Source organism: Coregonus clupeaformis, chromosome 11, assembly GCF_020615455.1.
Source record: "Coregonus clupeaformis isolate EN_2021a chromosome 11, ASM2061545v1, whole genome shotgun sequence".
Classification (NCBI taxonomy): Eukaryota; Metazoa; Chordata; class Actinopteri; order Salmoniformes; family Salmonidae; genus Coregonus; species Coregonus clupeaformis.
In genome coordinates this window covers 51,322,880-51,342,699 of record NC_059202.1, presented here as the reverse complement: position 1 = coordinate 51,342,699, position 19,820 = coordinate 51,322,880, and the positions used below count along the sequence as shown (strand labels likewise).

Here is a 19,820-nt window from a genome sequence, read left to right as displayed (position 1 = left end):
CAGTGCCACATACAGACAGAGATCATAGCCCTCAAGCATGTTCTTTGATATGATCTGACAGTCATTGTCAGCTTTTATCAAAGCATATAATAATATACAGTAAATTATGTATATAAACACATTTATCAATATAAAGTCCCTTCAGATAGTATTCACACCCCTTTACTTTTTCCACATTTTGTTGTGCTACATCCTGATTTTAAATTTGATTACATTTATACTTTTTTGTCAACGGCCCACACAATACCCCATAATGTCAAAATTGAATTTTGTTTTTAAACATTTTTACAAATTGATTAAAAATGAAGAGCTGAAATGTTTTGAGTCAATAAGTATTCAACCCCTTTGTTATGGTAAGCCTAAATAAGTTCAGGAGTAAGAATTGGCTTGACAAGTCACATAATAAGTTGCATGGACTCACTCTGTGTGCAATAATAGTGTTTAGCATGATTTTGGAATAACTTCCTCATCTCTGTACCCCACACATACAATTATCTGTAAGGTCCCTCAGTTGAGCAGTGAATTTCAAACACAACGACCAGGGAGATTTTCCAATGCATCACAAAGAAGGGCACCTATTGGTAGATGGTTAAAAATTCAAAAAGCAGACAATGAATATCCCTTTGAGCATGGTGAAGTTATTAATTACACTTTCAAAGGTGTATAAATACACCCAGTCACTACAAAGATACAGGTGTCCTTCTTAACTCAGTTGCCGGAGAGGAAGGAAACCCCTCAGGGATTTCACCATGAGGCCAACGGTGACTTTAAAACAGTTACAGAGTTTAATGGCCAATATAGGAGAAAACTGAGGATGGATCAACAACATTGTAGTTACTCCACAATACTAACCTAATTGACAGAGTGGAAAGAAGGAAGCCTGGACAGAATAAAAATATTCCAAAACATGCATCCTGTTTGCCACAAGGCACTAAAGTAATATTGCAAAAAATGTGGCAAAGCAATTCACTTTTTGTCCTAAATACAAAGTGTTATGTTTGGGGCAAATCCAATCCAACACATTGCTGAGTACCACTCTCCATATTTTCAAGCATAGTGGTGGCTGCATCATGTTATGGGTATGCTTGTAATCGTTAAGGACTGGGTAGTTATTCAGGTGTCACGATCGAGGTAAGGAGTAGACCAAGGCGCAGCGTGATGAACAAACATACTTTAATTAGTTAAAGCATCAAAATACAAAACAAAACACGACTCGTGACGTCCACGGTATCAATGACCGAACACGGAACAAAAACCCACAACCACAAAGGGAAAACATACAGTTAAATATGGCTCCCAATCAGAGACAACCAGCCAACAGCTGACACTCGTTGCCTCTGATTGGGAGTCACTCAGGCAAACATAGAATACAACAAACTAGAATGAACACCAACACAGAAATACACACATAGAAATGAACACACCCTGGCTCAACATAATGAGTCCCAGAGCCAGGGTGTGACAGTACACCCCCCTAAAGGCGCGGACTGCGACCGCGCCTCAACTAAACAAACCAGGGGAGGGCTGGGCGGGCATACCTCCTCGGCGGTGGTTCTGGCTCCGGCCTTGACCACCACCCTCCAATACACCCCCCATAGTGCCCCTGGTCCAGTCTGGCCCCGCCGGCTGGAGCAGGACTGGACTTAACAGGAGCGATCCTTACCAGGCTGTCGACTCGCACCCCTGGCTTGGTGCGTGGAGGAGGAACGGGCCTTACCAGGCTGACGACGCGCACCCCTGGCTTGGTGCGTGGAGGAGGAACGGGCCTTACCAGGCTGACGACTCGCACCCCTGGCTTGGTGCGTGGAGAAGGAACGGGCCTTACCAGGCTGACTTCTCGCACCCCTGGCTTAGTGCGAGTGGCAGGAACAGGCCGGACCGGGCTGGCGACGCGCACCGTAGGTTTGGTGCGAGTGGCAGGAACAGGCCGGGTCGGGCTGGCGACGCGCACCGTAGACTTGGTGCGGGTGGCAGGAACAGGCCGGACCGGGCTGGCGACGCGCACCGTAGGTTTGGTGCGAGTGGCAGGAACAGGCCGGGTCGGGCTGGCGACGCGCACCGTAGACTTGGTGCGGGTGGCAGGAACAGGCCGGGTCGGGCTGGCGACGCGCACCGTAGACTTGGTGCGGGTGGCAGGAACAGGCCGGACCGGGCTGGCGATGCGCACCGTAGGTTTGGTGCGAGTGGCAGGAACAGGCCGGGTCGGTCTGGCGACGCGCACCGTAGACTTGGTGCGGGTGGCAGGAACAGGCCGGACCGGGCTGGCGACGCGCACCGTAGGTTTGGTGCGAGTGGCAGGAACAGGCCGGGTCGGGCTGGCGACGCACACCGTAGGCTTGGTACGTGGAGCAGGAACAGGCCGGGCTGGGCTGTCGACGCACACCGTAGGCTTGGTGCGTGGAGCAGGGACAGGCCGGACTGGGCTGGCGACGCACACCGTAGACTTGGTGCGTGGAGCAGAGACAGGCCGGGCTGGGCTGGCGACGCACACCGTAGGCTTGGTGCGTGGAGCAGGGACAGGCCGAACCGGGCTGTGGAGACGGATAGGAGGCCTGGAGTGAAGAGCGGCCACCACCCGTCCTGGCTGAATGCCTACCCTCACACACTCTGTGTGAGGCATCCGCACAGGACGTACAGGGCGGTGAACCCCTGGCCTGGTGGCCTTCTGGATCCGCCCCCTTTTCTCCTCCGTCAGCCCCGTCGTCCATGCCGTGTGCCCCCCCCTAAAAAATTTCTGGGGTTGCCTCACGACCGTCCGACGACGACCCTGATCACGCCGTTGCTCCTCTCTCCGTCGCCTCTCCACTGTCTCACTCCATGGCCGGCGATCCATCCCGGCCAGGATTTCCCCCCAAGTCCAGGACCCTTTACCGTCCAATATCTCCTCCCATGTCCAGGCTGCCTGCTCCTGGACACGCTGCTCCTCTTTCGCCAGGGCCTTTCCCGGCGCTTCCTCCCATGTCCACCCCAAGGGCTGCCCCTGGACACGCTGCTTGGTCGTTGCATGGTGGGTTTTTCTGTCACGATCGAGGTAAGGAGTAGACCAAGGCGCAGCGTGATGAACAAACATACTTTAATTAGTTAAAGCATCAAAATACAAAACAAAACACGACTCGTGACGTCCACGGTATCAATGACCGAACACGGAACAAAAACCCACAACCACAAAGGGAAAACATACAGTTAAATATGGCTCCCAATCAGAGACAACCAGCCAACAGCTGACACTCGTTGCCTCTGATTGGGAGTCACTCAGGCAAACATAGAATACAACAAACTAGAATGAACACCAACACAGAAATACACACATAGAAATGAACACACCCTGGCTCAACATAATGAGTCCCAGAGCCAGGGTGTGACATCAGGATTAAAAGGAAAAGGAATGGAGCTAAGCATAGGCAAAATCCTAGAGGAAAATCTGGTTCAGTCTGCTTTCCACCAGACACTGGTGAATTCACCTTTCAGCAGGACCTAAAACACAAGGGCCAAATCTACACTGGAGTTGCTTACCAAGAAGACAGTGAAAGTTCCTGAGTGGCCGAGTTACAGTTTTGACTTAAATCTACTTGGAAATCTATGGCAAGACCTGAAAATGGTTGTCTAGCAATGATCAACAACCAATTTGATAGAGCTTGAAATCTCTTAGAGATTTACCCAGAAAGACTCACAGCTTTAATTTCTGCCAAAAAGTGCTTCTACAAAGTATTGACTCAGGGGTGTGAATACTTATGTAAATGAGATATTTCTGTATTTCATTTGAAATACATTTGCTAAAGTTTAAAAAAATATGTTTTCACTTCGTGTACGATTTTTTTTATTTATTCAGGCTGTAACACAACAAAATGTGGAATAAGTCAAGGGGTATGAATACTTTCTGAAGACACTGTATATATGTAGCTCTATTTCAAGTATTTAAGCCCTTTTCTGTCATCTGAATTGGTAGTTTTATGGGATTTTAACATAGATGGGCTTACCCTGGCCTCAGATCATTTAAATAATATTTGTCTTGACTTGACTCAACTGATTTCAGAACCCACATGGATTAATGTAAAAAAACAAAGAAGCAAAATCCTCTCCGATTGACCTAATTCTGAAAACAAGCCCACATAAGTACTTGTCCATTGGTGTCTTTGCAAATTATCTCAGTGATCACTGTCCTATTGCATGTATTAGAGATACCAAACAGAAAACCACTGATCCTCGTATAATTATGAAGATAAACTTTTTCAAAAAAAATATTATCCCGAAGGGTTTCTTCATGATTTGTATTACTCAGCGATTTCCTCGATCAACTGAATGCCTAACCCAGAATTGGCTTTAGAATTTTTCTCATCTTCAAACGCCTTAGAGTAAAAAAATAGAACAAATCCTTGGTTCTCTATAGAACTTTCAGATCTCTTTACGATGAAAAATCAGGCCTGCCTGGCCTGGGTTAAGGCTAGAAAAAACTGACTCAGTAGCTGATTGGTAGATTTTCAGGCAACTGCGAAATAACCACTTTTAAGAAAGCGAAATCAAGCTACTTTCTGAGTTCTAGCTCAGACTCTGGTAATCTGTCTACATTTTGGAAAACAGTTAATGCACTGACTGCCTAAGCAAGTTGTGTCAGATTCTGGATCATTACTGAGAAACATTTAGTAAGTACCTTTCATCCGCATGTTATCTCAGCAGGTTTCTTATTTGAAAGAACTGGTGGTTTAACTGACAGTCAGTCAGTTGACTGCTCTTCCCTCTCCCAGCCTCTAGCTGGCTCAATGGAAGATCCATAATCTTCTAGTGAATCCCTGTTCTCATTTCAACAACTTACTACTTATGATGTGCTAGATGCCTTGCTTAAGATTTATATTTTAAAAAATCATTTGGGGATGATTTGCTTGATCCTTTCTTGCTGCAGCTTTCTGTTCCCCTGATTGCGCAATCATCCCTACGGTTTGGAAGGCTGCCCATGTGCTCCCTCTCCACAAAGTTAGTGATCCCTCCGACATGAATAACTATCGCCCGATCGCTAAACTGTCTTGCCTAGCAACATTTTCTGAATCTTTAATCAACACTCAGGTTATATATTTTCTAGCTTCAAAATGTATTCTACATTTCCATCAATCTGGTTTCAGGCCAGGTCAAAGCGCTATATATGCTGCTTCTTTGGTGTTAAATGACATTGTAAATGGTATGGACAAAAGGCAACATTGTGCTGCCCTTTTCATAAACCTGTCGAAGGCGTTCGACACTGTTGATCATTCATTATTCATTTGTAGACAGTCTGAAATTGGTCTGAGTCAGGCAGCGTGCAATTGGTTTGAAAACTACCTGACAGAAAGCACACAATGTGTTTCTTCTGATGGTGTTAAGTCAGGTTTCCTTGATATTACTAAAGGTCTCCCACAAGGGTCGATTTTGGGCCCTGTACTTTTTACTATCTATATAAACAATATTGGATGATACTGTTGTGTATTCTCTGTTGCCCCTTATTTTGACAAGGCTCTTTCAGAACTACAGTCTTCATTTTCTGCTTTGCAGAAAGCCTTTGTGGAACTGAAATTGGTACTTAATGCAGGTAAAACTAAGTACATGTGATTTTCCAGAAAGCTTAAAGATCTATCTGATGTTTTATTGAATGGTGCCCACATTGATCGTGTCCCTGCTTATCTGGATTGACGAAAAGCAATCTTTAAAAACCATATTGACGAGTTAGTTAACAAGTTAAGAATTAAAATGGGCTTCCTTTATAGGAATAGGGCATGTCTTTCGTTAAATAGCAGAAAACAAATCATTCAGTCGACATTCATACCGGTTATAGATTATGGTGATGAATGCGGCTGCCACTGATTTGAAGCCATTGGAGGCAGTTTATCATTGCACACTGCGCTTTGTAATGGGCGAGAGTTTCAATACACCTCACTGCTTTCTGTATCAAAAAGTAGGCTGGCCCACTCTGAAGTCTCATAGATCGACGCATTGCACCATCTTTGTTTATAAAGCCCTTGCACTAACTTCTGCTGTACCTTATTTCATTGTTAAAGGAAAAGTGTGCTTTTTTACAAACAAATCTATATTTCCATATAAATGGCATGTTCTAGAAGGGTCAAGACACTTTTTTTGCAATTTCACTTGTTTTTGAGAAACTTACCACAACTAGCCATTCATTTCCTCATCCTCGTTGTGGGATGAGGAAAAAACATGAACAAATGCTCAAAAAACACCCAAATACGTCCTTTTAGAAACAGAAACGCTCAAAGTATCGTGATGCAGGTCTTTTTGTACACATTCAATTGTCTTTATCCACAACGGTTTATTACATTTTGTGCAACTCGAGCCGTTTCCCCTATCCAGCTGTTCCATTCTCCTATTAGCCTGCTGCTGCAGGTAACTGTCAAAATAAAGTAAACATAACGTGTCTTAAACGGACGTTGGGCCACTACGAGTTGCCAGAACAGCTTCAATGCGCCTTGGCATAGATTCTACAAGTGTCTGGATCTTCCTGTGTGGAAGGACCTACTTTCAATGTACTTTGTATTCATCGTTTACTCTAGTGTTTCCTTTATTTTGGCAGTTACCTGTAGAATGGACAGTGAGGTATCGCTCGAGTTGCAACAAATTGGAATATAACGTTGTGGATTTCATGTAAAGACCTTCATCACTATACTGAGAGCTTTTCCGTTTCTAAAATGACTTATTTGGGTGTTTTTGGAACATTTGTTCATGTTTTGTTAGAACCACCATACTGCACAACAAGGATGAGAAAATTAATTGTTGGTTGGGGATAAGTTTCTCAAAAACAAGTGAAATCACAAAACAAGTGTCTGGACCCTTCTATAACATGCCATTTACATGAAAAATGTAGATTTGGTTGTAAAAAAGCAAAATACTCCCTTAACCTACAGACATACGAGCTATCAGACCCGGTCTCAGGGATGGTTAACTCTGGAAATCCCTTCAATCTCCACTAAATTAGGTAAATCTCCTTTAAAAAAAATTCCACCTTACTTGTGGAATAATCTCCAGAACTCTTCAAAATGTAATACTTTGGTGCCGCTAGGGCAATTCAGACAGCTAATTGTTTACCTTTTTACTGAAGAATGTGTTTGTTTTGTATGATTGTGTTTTGTAAGTTGATGATGGAGTAATTTGTATTTTGTATGTTGTATTTGTAAATGTTGTACATTTGTATTGATTGTAAAAGAGGCCTTTGTCTCAATGGGATTTCCCTGCTTAAATAAAGGTTCAAAAAAATTTTTTTCAACAGTATCTACACACATAACACGTGGAATAAACAGACACATAATAGGTGTGATGTGTGTGCTGTATTTCTTGTTTTCATTTGCGTAAACTTGAAAGTTTAAAACACAACAGTCAAAAATCTCAAGCAGAGAAACGTTGAAGTCAGAAAACAGTCAGAAATAGTTAGAATAGATCCCATACGCCCCAAAAAGCCTTCTGATAGATATGCAATATACCATTATTAACTCCTATCATTATCGTGACCCCTGACCTCTAACCCCAGTGTGACCTCTCACCTGCCCCCCTCCAGCCAACCTCTCAAGCTCTGCCTTGCAGTGCAGTAGCTCCTCCTCCAGCTCCGCCCTCTCCCTCTGGCTGCAGTCATACAGTACCTGCAGCTCCCGCAGCTCCATCTTCAACCCATCACACTGAGGGAGACAGAGTAGAACATAAAGGATCAATCAATCACATTTATTAACAAAGCCCTTTTTACATCCACAGCTGTCACAAAGATCTTTACAGTAACCCGGCTTAGACCTCAAATAGCAAGCAGAAGCACAGTGGCAAGTAAACACTCCCTAGAAAGAACACTTGTTGAACACTTCAGAACAGAGGTTCATCCTGACATATTACAGGCCAGGTCTGTACATTTTGTCGTTGTCCATTGCTGCAGCGCCTAATAAAGAACATTAGCTACTTACAGGGTAGTCAGGGTAGTCAGTGGTTGTGCAGCTGCTGCTCTGTTGTTTTTCTTTGCTACTGTGCTAAGCGTGGCTTTATCGTTTTCTTCTGAATCTGTCTGATTAAAACTGCTCTAATAGTCAGTGGGCATCCACTACTACAGTGACTATGGCACAGTCTGGTGACTAACATACCTGTCTCTGTACCAGCGAGGTCTTCCCCTGCCTTTTATCACCTGGTCCCTCAGAAAGAAGATCTCCCTGAATCTTCCTTTCCAGATCCATCTATCAGACTGTACTGTACCGTACCGTTCCATTACCATAACATACCTGTCTCTCTACCAGCAAGGCCTTCTCCTCAGCCTGTTTCAGCTGGTCCCTCAGTGAGAAGATCTCCCCAAATCCTCCATTCCAGCCGGTGGGGGTCATGGGTTTCCCATCGAACGAGATGTTCTTCTGGATGGAGGCGTCCACCAGGCGGCAGTTGGTGCCCGGGCTCGTAGACTGGCACTCAGCCATGGTCATATAGCTCTCTGCCATGCCCCCCTCCTCTGTGCCCACCCCCACTCCCGTACCAGCTATCTCACCCTCCTTCAGGGACAGGTATACGCTGTTGGAGCTGGTGTGGAGCAAGAGGAGAGAGGAAAATCACAAAGTGGATTAGGTGAAAGAAGAAGAAGAAGAATTGATATGGTCAACAATGAAATCTTATGCTTTTTACTACACTGAACAAAAATATAAACGCTATATGTAATGTGTTGGTCCCATGTTTCATGATCTGAAATAAAAGATCAGAGACATTTTCATTACGCACACATTTGTTTACGTCCCTGTTAGTGAGCATTTCTCATTTGCCAAGATAATGTGCTCTTCACGGACTAATCCAGGTTTCAACTGTACCGGGCAGATGGCAGACAGCGTGTATGGTGTTGTGTGTACTCCTGAGTGGCGCAGTGGTCTAAGGCACTGCATCGCAGTGCTAACTGTGCCACTAGAGATCCTGGTTCGAATCCAGGCTCTGACGCGACCGGGAGACTCATGGGCGGCGCACAATTGGCCCAGCATCGTGTAGGGGAGGGAATGGCCGGCAGGGATGTAGCTCAGTTGATAGAGCATGGCGTTTGCAACGCCAGGGTTGTGGGTTCGATTCCCACGGGGGGCCAGTATAAAAAAAATTATGTATTCACTAACTGTAAGTCGCTCTGGATAAGAGCGTCTGCTAAATGACGTAAATGTGTGGGCGAGCAGTTTGCTGTTGTGAACAGAGTGCCCCATGGGGGCGGTGGGGTTATGGTATGGGCAGGCATAAGCTACAGACAAAGAACACAATTGCATTTTATCGATGGCAATTTGAATGCACAGAGATACGATGACGAGATCCTGAGGCCCATTGTTGTTCCATTCATCCGCCGCCATCACCTCATGTTTCAGCATGATAATGCATGGCCCCATGTCGCAAGGATCTGTACACAATTCCTGGAAGCCTGATCAACTCTATGCGAAGGATGGGTTTCCCTGCATGAGGCAAATGGTGGTCACACCAGATACTGACTGTTTTTCTGATCGACGCCCCTACCTTTTCTTTAAGGTATCTGTGACCAACAGATGCATATCTGTATTCCCAGTCATGTGAAATCCATAGATAGATTAGGGACTAATTTATTTATTTCAATTGACTGATTGCCTTATATGAACTGTAACTCAGTAAAAAATTGTTGCATGTTGCGTTTATATTTTTGATCAGTTGAAATGGTTAGCAGATAATGAAAGCAGACTAAGTGGCCAAATAATTGTATGTGTCTTCTCACCCTGTCCTCTGTAGCTGGAGGAGCTGTAGTCTCTCAGACAGGCGTCTGTTGTCGTCCTTCAGAGTCTCACACTCCTCCCTCAACGTGACACACTCCTGCCTCAATGTACCTACGTCACCTGACAGAACACAACAGGATCGTCACACATCAGGGTCCTGTTCAGTCGGCACGAAACGTAAGAAAACGGTCTGAAACGGAGTGATCTAGGGAGGTACTCTCTGAACTTGTCCAATAAGAAACACTTGTTTTCCGTTGCTCATTTTGAAACATTTTGCTACTGTGTCCCCTAATGAACACAACCCAAGAGCTACACAGCAACACATCCTCCACAAGTTCTGTTTGTGTGACCACAGGTAAACGTGGGGGTATGATAGATGTACCACTCCTCACTATGCACATGGCAGGTTTAACTAAAGTATCAACTCTGAGTGTTTACTTATGTGCCCTACCCATCAAAACCATTAAGCCTATTGTACATGTCTGTACTCTGCCCACTGTAAATAGACATCAATGACAGACACAGAAAGAGAAAGACCTACTGTCTGTAAACCTAACGTCAGACTGGAATTTGACACCCATAAAACTGTGACCCAAACCCTACTGACTCTCCCACTCCTAGACTGCTCTGTCTAGGCATCTATACTGATAACATGATGAAACCTGTGCATGAGGTACTGTCTGTGTTATTGCTAGCTGCATCATGGTTAGAATCTCACAGTCAAAGACATAAATCAGTGTTTGGGTTTAATAAAAGGGGTCGGGGAAAAGGCTGAAACATTACAAACGTGTTTTACACTGCACCGCTCACTCTCACCCAGGGAACTGCAGGGGTGGTGGTGGGGTGATAGGGGTGTGTTTTTGGGATACCAAGGGTGACAGTGATGTCACCCTCTGAGTTAGTCAGGGCAAGGCAGGGGGGAGGTAGGGGGGAGGCACCATGACATGTCAGGGACACACTCCCAATACATGACATCACTGCTCTGCTCTGGTGGTGAGGGTTAGGGTGTGACTCAGGGAAGGGAGGAAGGGTATAGAAAAGCCCTTTGCTTATGCTGCTTTGACCTGGCCGGTGGACAAGGTCAGGGGTCAGGCATAATAAGATCAGCAAATTTACTGTGAAGACCTTCCCAGATCTCGACTCGCAGCGTGGTGATCTCCAGCTCATATTGCTGCTCCTCTCCTCCCACTCCTCTCCTCACCTCCTCCCCTCTCTCTCACCTCCTTTCCTCTCTTCCTCCCTCCTTTGACTCTTCATGCTGATCTCTGCTCTCAGAGTGGTGATCTCCAGCTCGTATTCCTGCGCTTCACCGTTGAGCCTCCCCAGCTGGGCCCGGAGGCGACACAGCTCCTCCTGCAGGGACGCAATGTCGTTCTCACTCTCGGCCGCTGCCTCCTCAGCCGCCTGCTGCAGAAGCAGAACCTGCAAATAATCAATCAATAAATCAATCAAGCTCAGCAGCACCACCTGTAACACAAGGAACAGAACAGTCACAAACTCACCATCACTTGCAGAGAACACATACCATACTTCTGGAACTAGTAAAGTAAAGTTGAATAGCCTAAAGTAAAGTAAAACAGCCTAACAAAAAGTAGAATAACCTAAAGTAGAATAGCCCTAAAGTAAAGTAGCCTAAAGTTAAGTAAAGTAACTTAAAGTAAAATAGCTTAAAATAAAGTAAAGTATCCTCAAGTAAAGTAAAATAGCCTAAAGTAAAGTTGAATAGCCTAAAGTAAAGTAGCTTAAGTAAAGTAAAGTATCCTAAAGTAAAGTAAAATAGCCTAAAGTAAAGTTGAATAGCCTAAAGTAAAGTAGAATAGCCTAAAGTAAAGTAGAATAGCCAAAAGTAAAGTTGAATAGCCTAAAGTAAAGTAGAATAGCCTAAAGTAAAGTAGAATAGCCTAAAGTAAAGTAGAATAGCCTAAAGTAAAGTTGAATAGCCTAAAGTAAAGTAGAATAGCCTAAAGTAAAGTAGAATAGCCTAAAGTAAAGTAGAATAGCCTAAAGTAAAGTTGAATAGTCTAAAGTAAAGTAGCTTAAGTAAAGTAAAATAGCATAAGGTAAAGCAGCACCTCCTCCTGGGCGAGGCGTAGCTCCTCATGAGCCTCAGTCAGCTCACTCTCCTTCTCCTCCTCTAGAGAGTCCATCTCCTCCTGTACTGAACGCAGCTGGGCTGGGGAGGGAGACATACAGGGACAAGAGTTTAAATGGTTATACGTACAGCAGTGTTCCTCAAACCTCTCCTTGGGGACCATTAGCTGTTCCATTTGATCTATTCCAGAGCTAGCTCACCTGATTCAACCTGTCAAATAATCATCAAGCCATTGACTAGTTGAATCAGGTGTGCTAGTTCTAGGCCACAAGGAGTTAGGTAGTGATAAGTGAGGAGATCTGATAACAGTGTGCATGAGCATATGGGTGTGCCTGGGAGAAAAGTAAGTTGGGATTTGCAAGAGTAGCCGATGTAACTGGCGGTAAATGTGCTGTCAGTGAGCCCCAGACATTGACAACAGACAATTGACTCAGATCCCCGTAAGATAAATGACGACACACACATTTAACACTTTACAGTCAATTACATCACCTCACACTTATGCAACACAGCCTTTCTGTCGATGTAGCCTTTCTGTGGGGGCATCCCCTATGGGCCCTGATCAAAAGTAGTGCGCTATATAAATAATAGGGTGCAATTTGGGACACACACTGTCTCTGTGGCACCTCAAATGTAAACTTTTCATTAGAGGTTAGGTGGGACAATGGAATTCCATATGGTTATTGGACATTGATGAATTGTCTATTCATTACCAATCAAAACATTTTCCCCATTAGCAATCTTTGTGTCAAACAGCCTTACATGTAATTGTTTCGGCTCTGTGGCTGCTGTGACGTGTGAGTCGTGATGTGTACATCCCGAAACGTTCTAAATACCGATGCTGGAGGGCCTCGTGATATATACTGATGCTCTCTGGTGCTTTATTATTGCCACCAAATTCAGCACTATATACATCTGCTGCAGACAGTACCTTGCAGGTTGTGGACCTGTCGTGCGAAGGCTTCTGCCTGATGGGCACTGGCCAGACGCTCATCCTCCAGCAGACCTGTATAGGCACACAGGGAGGGAGAGAACAGGAGAGAGGTATGAGAGAAAGAAAGAGTCAGCAGTTTATGGTCTAGGGGTTTATTCTCACTTGTGACATTTTTCTGAAGCATCGATATTGGCCTTATTCATATATTATATTTATTTCCAAAGCCTTAAAAGTTTACATCCACACCAATGGTCTTGTTAGCAAGCCTTGAGGTTTTACACCCATATACATAACTGGGACAGTGGGGAAAAAAGTATTTAGTCAGCCACCAATTGTGCAAGTTCTCCCACTTAAAAAGATGAGAGAGGCCTGTAATTTTCATCATAGGTACACGTCAACTATGACAGACAAAATGAGAAAAAAAAATCTAGAAAATCACATTGTAGGATTTTTAATGAATTTATTTGCAAATTATGGTGGAAAATAAGTATTTGGTCAATAACAAAAGTTTCTCAATAATTTGTTATATACCCTTTGTTGGCAATGACACAGGTCAAACGTTTTCTGTAAGTCTTCAGAAGGTTTTCACACACTGTTGCTGGTATTTTGGCCCATTCCTCCATGCAGATCTCCTCTAGAGCAGTGATGTTTTGGGGCTGTCGCTGGGCAACACGGACTTTCAACTCCCTCCAAAGATTTTCTATGGGGTTGAGATCTGGAGACTGGCTAGGCCACTCCAGGACCTTGAAATGCTTCTTACGAAGCCACTCCTTCGTTGCCCGGGCGGTGTGTTTGGGATCATTGTCATGCTGAAAGACCCAGCCACGTTTCATCTTCAATGCCCTTGCTGATGGAAGGAGGTTTTCACTCAAAATCTCACGATACATGGCCCCATTCATTCTTTCCTTTACACTGATCAGTCGTCCTGGTTCCTTTGCAGAAAAACAGCCCCAAAGCATGATGTTTCCACCCCCATGCTTCACAGTAGGTATGGTGTTCTTTGGATGCAACTCAGCATTCTTTGTCCTCCAAACACGACGAGTTGAGTTTTTACCAAAAAGTTCTATTTTGGTTTCATCTGACATTCTCCCAATCCTCTTCTGGATCATCCAAATGCACTCTAGCACACTTCAGACGGGCCTGGACATGTACTGGCTTAAGCAGGGGGACATGTCTGGCACTGCAGGATTTGAGTCCCTGGCGGCGTAGTGTGTTACTGATGGTAGGCTTTGTTACTTTGGTCCCAGCTCTCTGCAGGTCATTCACTAGGTCCCCCCCGTGTGGTTCTGGGATTTTTGCTCACCGTTCTTGTGATCATTTTGACCCCACAGGGTGAGATCTTGCGTGGAGCCCCAGATCGAGGGAGATTATCAGTGGTCTTGTATGTCTTCCATTTCCTAATAATTGCTCCCACAGTTGATTTCTTCAAACCAAGCTGCTTACCTATTGCATATTCAGTCTTCCCAGCCTGGTGCAGGTCTACAATTTTGTTTCTGGTGTCCTTTGACAGCTCTTTGGTCTTGGCCATAGTGGAGTTTGGAGTGTGACTGTTTGAGGTTGTGGACAGGTGTCTTTTATACTGATAACAAGTTCAAACAGGTGCCATTAATACAGGTAACGAGTGGAGGACAGAGGAGCCTCTTAAAGAAGAAGTTACAGGTCTGTGAGAAATCTTGCTTGTTTGTAGGTGACCAAATACTTATTTTCCACCATAATTTGCAAATAAATTCATTAAAAATCCTACAATGTGATTTTCTGGATTTTTTTTCCTCAATTTGTCTGTCATAGTTGACGTGTACCTATGATGAAAATTACAGGCCTCTCTCATCTTTTTAAGTGGGAGAACTTGCACAATTGGTGGCTGACTGAATACTTTTTTCCCCACTGTATGTGATGTGACAATACAGTAGTGAATTACTCTTCACGGGTCCAAAAAGTTGGCTCATTCCGAAATGGACCTGGGGATTTCTCACCCGGACCCAATATGCATAAATTAATTAATATAGAGACACGTTCCAAACAGACTTGAGGACAACTAGACCCGTTCCGTATAAACCTGGTCAGATCCAGACCCGGTCTGATCCGAGTGAGGGAAGTAGCATATCATTAAGCTACATTATTAACCTGAGCTCATAAAGCGCGAGAGGAGAAGAGAGGAGGCTATTGTTACAAGATTAAGGATGGGACACAGCCGGTTGAATAAGACTTTAAATGTGATAGGAAAGCATCCAAAATGAAAGTGTGATTATTGCCAGGAAACAGAGACAGTGGAGCATGTATTGATACAGTGTGGGCAGTATGAGACGGAAAGAGAGAGGCTGAGATCTAGTATGAGGGAGAAAGGGATACAGGACATTTGTTTGAGTATATTGAGTACAATGTCATTACATACAGTCTCAAATACGTTGTTATCTTTTTTTAAGAGAAACATGGCTGCAGGTAAGATTTAGTTTCTCCTTGTCTCTGGCCTACACTCCAGTACAGTAGGTGGCAGTAATGTACCATAACGTTGGATGCCAGCCACCAATAAACCCCACCCAAGAAGAAGAAGAAAGCGCGAGAGGCGGGAGAGAGAGGTGCCGCTCTAGCAGGCAGGGGAGGGGCTGTACTGTGACACAGGGAGCAGGGAGAAGGGAGGGAGGTATGAGAGACAGCAACCAACCAAGCCGACTCACGCTATAGTAGACTAATAGCTGCCATAGCTAGGTTATTTATCATCAAATATGATTATGTAGTACTGGTCTTGACTGCATCAAACCAGGAGAAGATAGTTAAGCTAGCTAACGTTAGCTAGCTAGGCTAATTGAGGCTGCAGTGCATGCGCTTTCTCATTCTACAGTTACAAACAACAACAACTCCATTCAGAATATGAAGTAGGGCGGCAGGTAGCTTAGTGGGTAAGAGCGTTGTGCCAGTAACCGAAAGGTCGCTGGTTCTAATCCCCGAGCCGACTAGGTGAAAAATCTGTCGATGTGCCCTTGAGCAAGGCACTTAACCCTAATTGCTCCTGTAAGTCGCTCTGGATAAGAGCGTCTGCTAAATGACAAAAAAATTAAATTAAATTAAATTAAAAATTAAGTAGCAGCCTACATGTTGGCTCTTGATCGTTGTAGCCTAGTATCTCCTTTAACTTTTAATTCCATCTTCCATTGATTAGATATCTCCTAACTTTTGCCCCACATGCAGTCTCTATTACTGTAGCCTATTGCCGCTTTGATGACTTTTGATTGGCGAACAACAACAATAGGTGGTGGGCCGTAGCAAGCTAGCTGCTCTAGTTTTCGAGATGATCGATCTCTGTCGAGGGAGGAGCTGTTTTTTATATATTGTGTATTTATTTATTCTGAACACATTTCCGTTGGTTGGCAATGTCAATTGTTGCCAAGTTTTTCTAAATACTTACTTTTATGTCCGCTAGCTGGACAGGCAAATGCCGCCGAGCACTAAACTGTAAACCAATCAAAACATGTGTACTATCCATTGTAGTACTGTATCTCTGCTGATCACGTTATTCGTATCTAAGGTAGTAGACAGCTGATGATGACAGCTCGAGAGAGATCTCCGTCCGACAAATTGCTATCATCAGGTAATATTTTTAACTATTTAATCTAACTATTTAGTTATAGAAACGCGATACCATCAATGCAAGCTGTAAAATGACTCCCAACTTAGAACACAGGAACCTTAGTAATGGAGCTAGCTTGTTAGTTAGCTTGCTAGTAGATCTGTTGCTAGCTACCAGGATCAGATAGCTTCATCACTAGCTAGTATGTCATTCCGGGACAAGGAGTGTTTTAGCTATCAGTTTATTCCAAGTAATAATTTAAGACTACAAAAATCTATAGGACAAGTAGTGCAAATCTAGTACAGTGATCAAGGAAGGACGCACTAATTTCATTCATACTGACAAATAATGAATGCCACATTATCCCTGTCTATAGTTGGAGTAGGATGATTGCATGGCACCCTGCCTCAGACTGTCAGGATGTTCATTTTCTAGCTCACAAACTACATTCCTTTGCTGTGATGATTTATTTTATACATTCTTGTCTCTCACTTTTGTCTCACATGATCTATTTAGCTCTCCTGTGTCCTGCTCCCAGAGATCAACCAAGTGCTATTCACCAAGCATGGACTGATTCACTCACCTGTGATTCACTCACCATCCTACTGCAGTTTAAACTAGCCCTGCAGTCACTATTTAGACATTGGGACCACATATGCATTTGCCTGTCTTTGTTGGTTTTGTCCTACACAGTCTAGTGCATTTTAGAGTTGAAGAACACCAACTACAGATATACGTGCTTGTTTGAGCATCTCAAAGACTAAATTCAATGTAGAGTGTAAGCATTATTTTGCTATTGTAACATGCAGTGTGGAGAATTCTATTGTCCCCGCCCGGAGCCCAGGCTTTTGCCATAAATGGTAGAGTTCTCCTCTGGACCACACTAGCTTTATATTGCATTCTGCTAAGGCACTTGTCTCTCTCTACATTGGCCAGCTAAATTGGTGACCTGGGTGGACCCTTCGACATACCTATGGGGCCTGGGCACACAAATGCTCCTGGCGAGAAGGGGGAATATGGAAGCATGTGTTGATGATAGTTCTACACATAGCCACGGGAAGTAGGGGTCCTGAGGGTGCTGCAGCACCCCCTGAAAAATCAAAAAATCAAATCAAAAAAAGTTGTTTGTTTTTTTAAATATATATTTTTTTTACAAAAGTAGTGCACTGGGCCTTTAATAGTCCTGTATTACTCAACCAAATATATCCGTCTGTAGCGCCAGCTCTGGCAAAAAGATTTGTCCAAAGATTTATCCAGATATTTATCTTATTTCAGTCTGGAAACTAGCTAGCTAAATCTGTTCCTCTTCATCTTCTTCTTCGATGGGGTTTAATGCTGGTTGGCATCCAGTATTGATGGTGGTTGGCATCCAGTATTAATGGTGGTTGGCATCCAGTATTAATGGGGGTTGGCATCCAGTATTAAGGGTGGTTGGCATTCAGTATTAATGGTGGTTGGCATCCAATATTAATGGTGGTTGGCATCCAATATTAATGGTGCATTACCGCCACCAGCTGGACGGGGTATTGAACTAGAAAAAAAACATCCCACTTATTCAATCACAGTCCATTCCAAAATACATCCCTACACAGGCTAAGGGGCCTTGGAAGGCGGAATTTCTTGCAAGGCCTCGGCTGTGAAATCACGAAGACCCAAGAAACGTTCAGCTGCATTCACAATGATTCCAATTTTCTCCAACTTCTTCTCCGCTTGTGCTGTACAGTTTATGACCATTACAATAAATAATCCAAAGTCCACCTTTTAACATGTAACATTTCACGATCCCTCGGTTGATGAGAAACCTTGACTGGCCGTGATGGCTCTACTACCATTGTTTCGTCCCCGCCACTCGTTCCTTCCACTCTTCTCACCGCCTCTAGACCCGTGGCATTAGAATTCTGGATCCGGACCTGCTCGGGTCCCGGATGGGGTCTCAGGTATATTTGGATAGAGGTGGATCCGTGAAGACCTCTAAATCACTCTACTGTGACATTCTATGTGAGGACCTAAGTTAGCACCTTTCTTCTCCACACCTCAGCCTTGGTCGAATATTCACCATGGATACCTAGAGGCGCCTCCCTGACGGGAGACAGCTGTAGTGGGTGGGATGTGGCGGTGTGTGTGCGTGTGTGCATGTGAGTCAGCAGTGGGCCTGAAGAACAGCTGAGCATGCCCAAGGGCTCGTGCCCAGTGGGAGTGTCCCAGACATCCCGTTCCGTCCCCAGCGTATGGGGAGTGATGACATCATAGTGCGGTCCAACCCAACCTGGACGCTTCCATGGAGCCTGTCCCTGAGCGTGCTGAATGTGTGTGTGTGCGTGTGTGTGTGTATGTCAGTGTATGTGTCTGTGTGTCTGAGCATGCTGTGAGCATGCAGCTGTCTGTCTGTGAAATGCCTGCTGCATGCCAGACAAACAACTGATACTGAGCTCACCACTCTAAAAGTCCTCAGCATGAGCTGTTCTCACTGAGCTGAGTTGGCTCACTATGTCCTCAGCACTAAGGCCTTAATCAGTGTGTTCACTATGTCCTCAGCACTAAGGCCTTAGTCAGTGTGTATGAGACATAACATCTAGCTCATCATTACTAAGACATGATGCAGCTCTCTATTCAGTGATTATGAGGAACTGATCCTGTTTGAGATAAACATTTACAAAGTTGTAAACAGAATTTCTAAAGAACTGAGGACAGACCAAGAGACTAGTCTGTCACCTGTAATCTCAGGGAAGGTAATATGACTGCAGTATGTAGGGTGTCCACCTACTTTGCCCAGAGTGGGTGAAAAACCACTTTGGTGATGACATTTCACTTCCTTATGTTATAAAATACATTTTACCAAGACCAATATGATTGTTTATGTTCTGAATCGTTCAGTGGGGTCTTTTTCTAACAGTACATCCAAAAAGTCAGATTTCGTAACCTAATACGTGAGTCAATATCACTATGAGGTGCCTTTGGTGTCCTCATCAGACTCACTCAGTCATCATGAAAATGTAGCAGAATAATGAAAGTCTGAGGTCTTATTATAAGTGGCCAAACACTTGCACACATATCAGTAGAATGATAAGTCTCTAAAAAAGTGTTTCCTTCATTTTATTACATTTTTTTCATTGGATGTACGTGATTTTGGCATGTCCCACACACTGCTCTGCTAACTACAGTGTGTGTAATTAGTGGTTAAATGATACTAAATCAAAAATTTTTTTACATGGTTTTACTGTCCACAATAAGTTATTTGATAAAACAAGTAATTTTGATCATGTATATTGTATTTTCATAATCATATTGAACATTTTGCATGTGTCCCTGAAATTGCTGTCCACCCTGTCATTATGGGGTAACTGCCCCTTTAAGAAACCCACTGATGTTTTCAGTGACATCACTACGAGCATTTTGTCTTTCTTCAATGAAGGCTGAAGCAGTGTCTAGTTGCAGAGTAAGTATTTACACTTATGTTTCATAATTTTCATCATATTATGTGTGTAGTTGGATGTTGTCAAGCTTAACATGTCCACTCTGTCA

At 44.0% G+C, this 19,820-nt stretch overlaps 1 protein-coding gene across 4 annotated transcripts in view; it reads right to left on the bottom strand.

Moving 5' to 3' along the window:
• LOC121577087 (coiled-coil domain-containing protein 136) overlaps nt 1-19,820 on the bottom strand; it is a 64,835-nt gene that overhangs the window by 12,754 nt on the left and 32,261 nt on the right. For all 4 annotated transcript variants that reach the window (XR_006002562.1, XM_041890857.2, XM_045223582.1 and 1 more), the window contains 6 exons: nt 12,731-12,805; nt 11,780-11,880; nt 10,928-11,129; nt 9,710-9,827; nt 8,232-8,520; nt 7,518-7,649 (listed from right to left, as the gene is read on the bottom strand). Coding sequence is in view for 3 of the 4 variants with exons in the window: in XM_041890857.2 (XP_041746791.1) it covers nt 7,518-7,649; nt 8,232-8,520; nt 9,710-9,827; nt 10,928-11,129; nt 11,780-11,880; nt 12,731-12,805 (917 nt within the window). In the remaining variant the exon portion in view is untranslated. The remainder of the gene's footprint in view (nt 1-7,517; nt 7,650-8,231; nt 8,521-9,709; nt 9,828-10,927; nt 11,130-11,779; nt 11,881-12,730; nt 12,806-19,820) is intronic.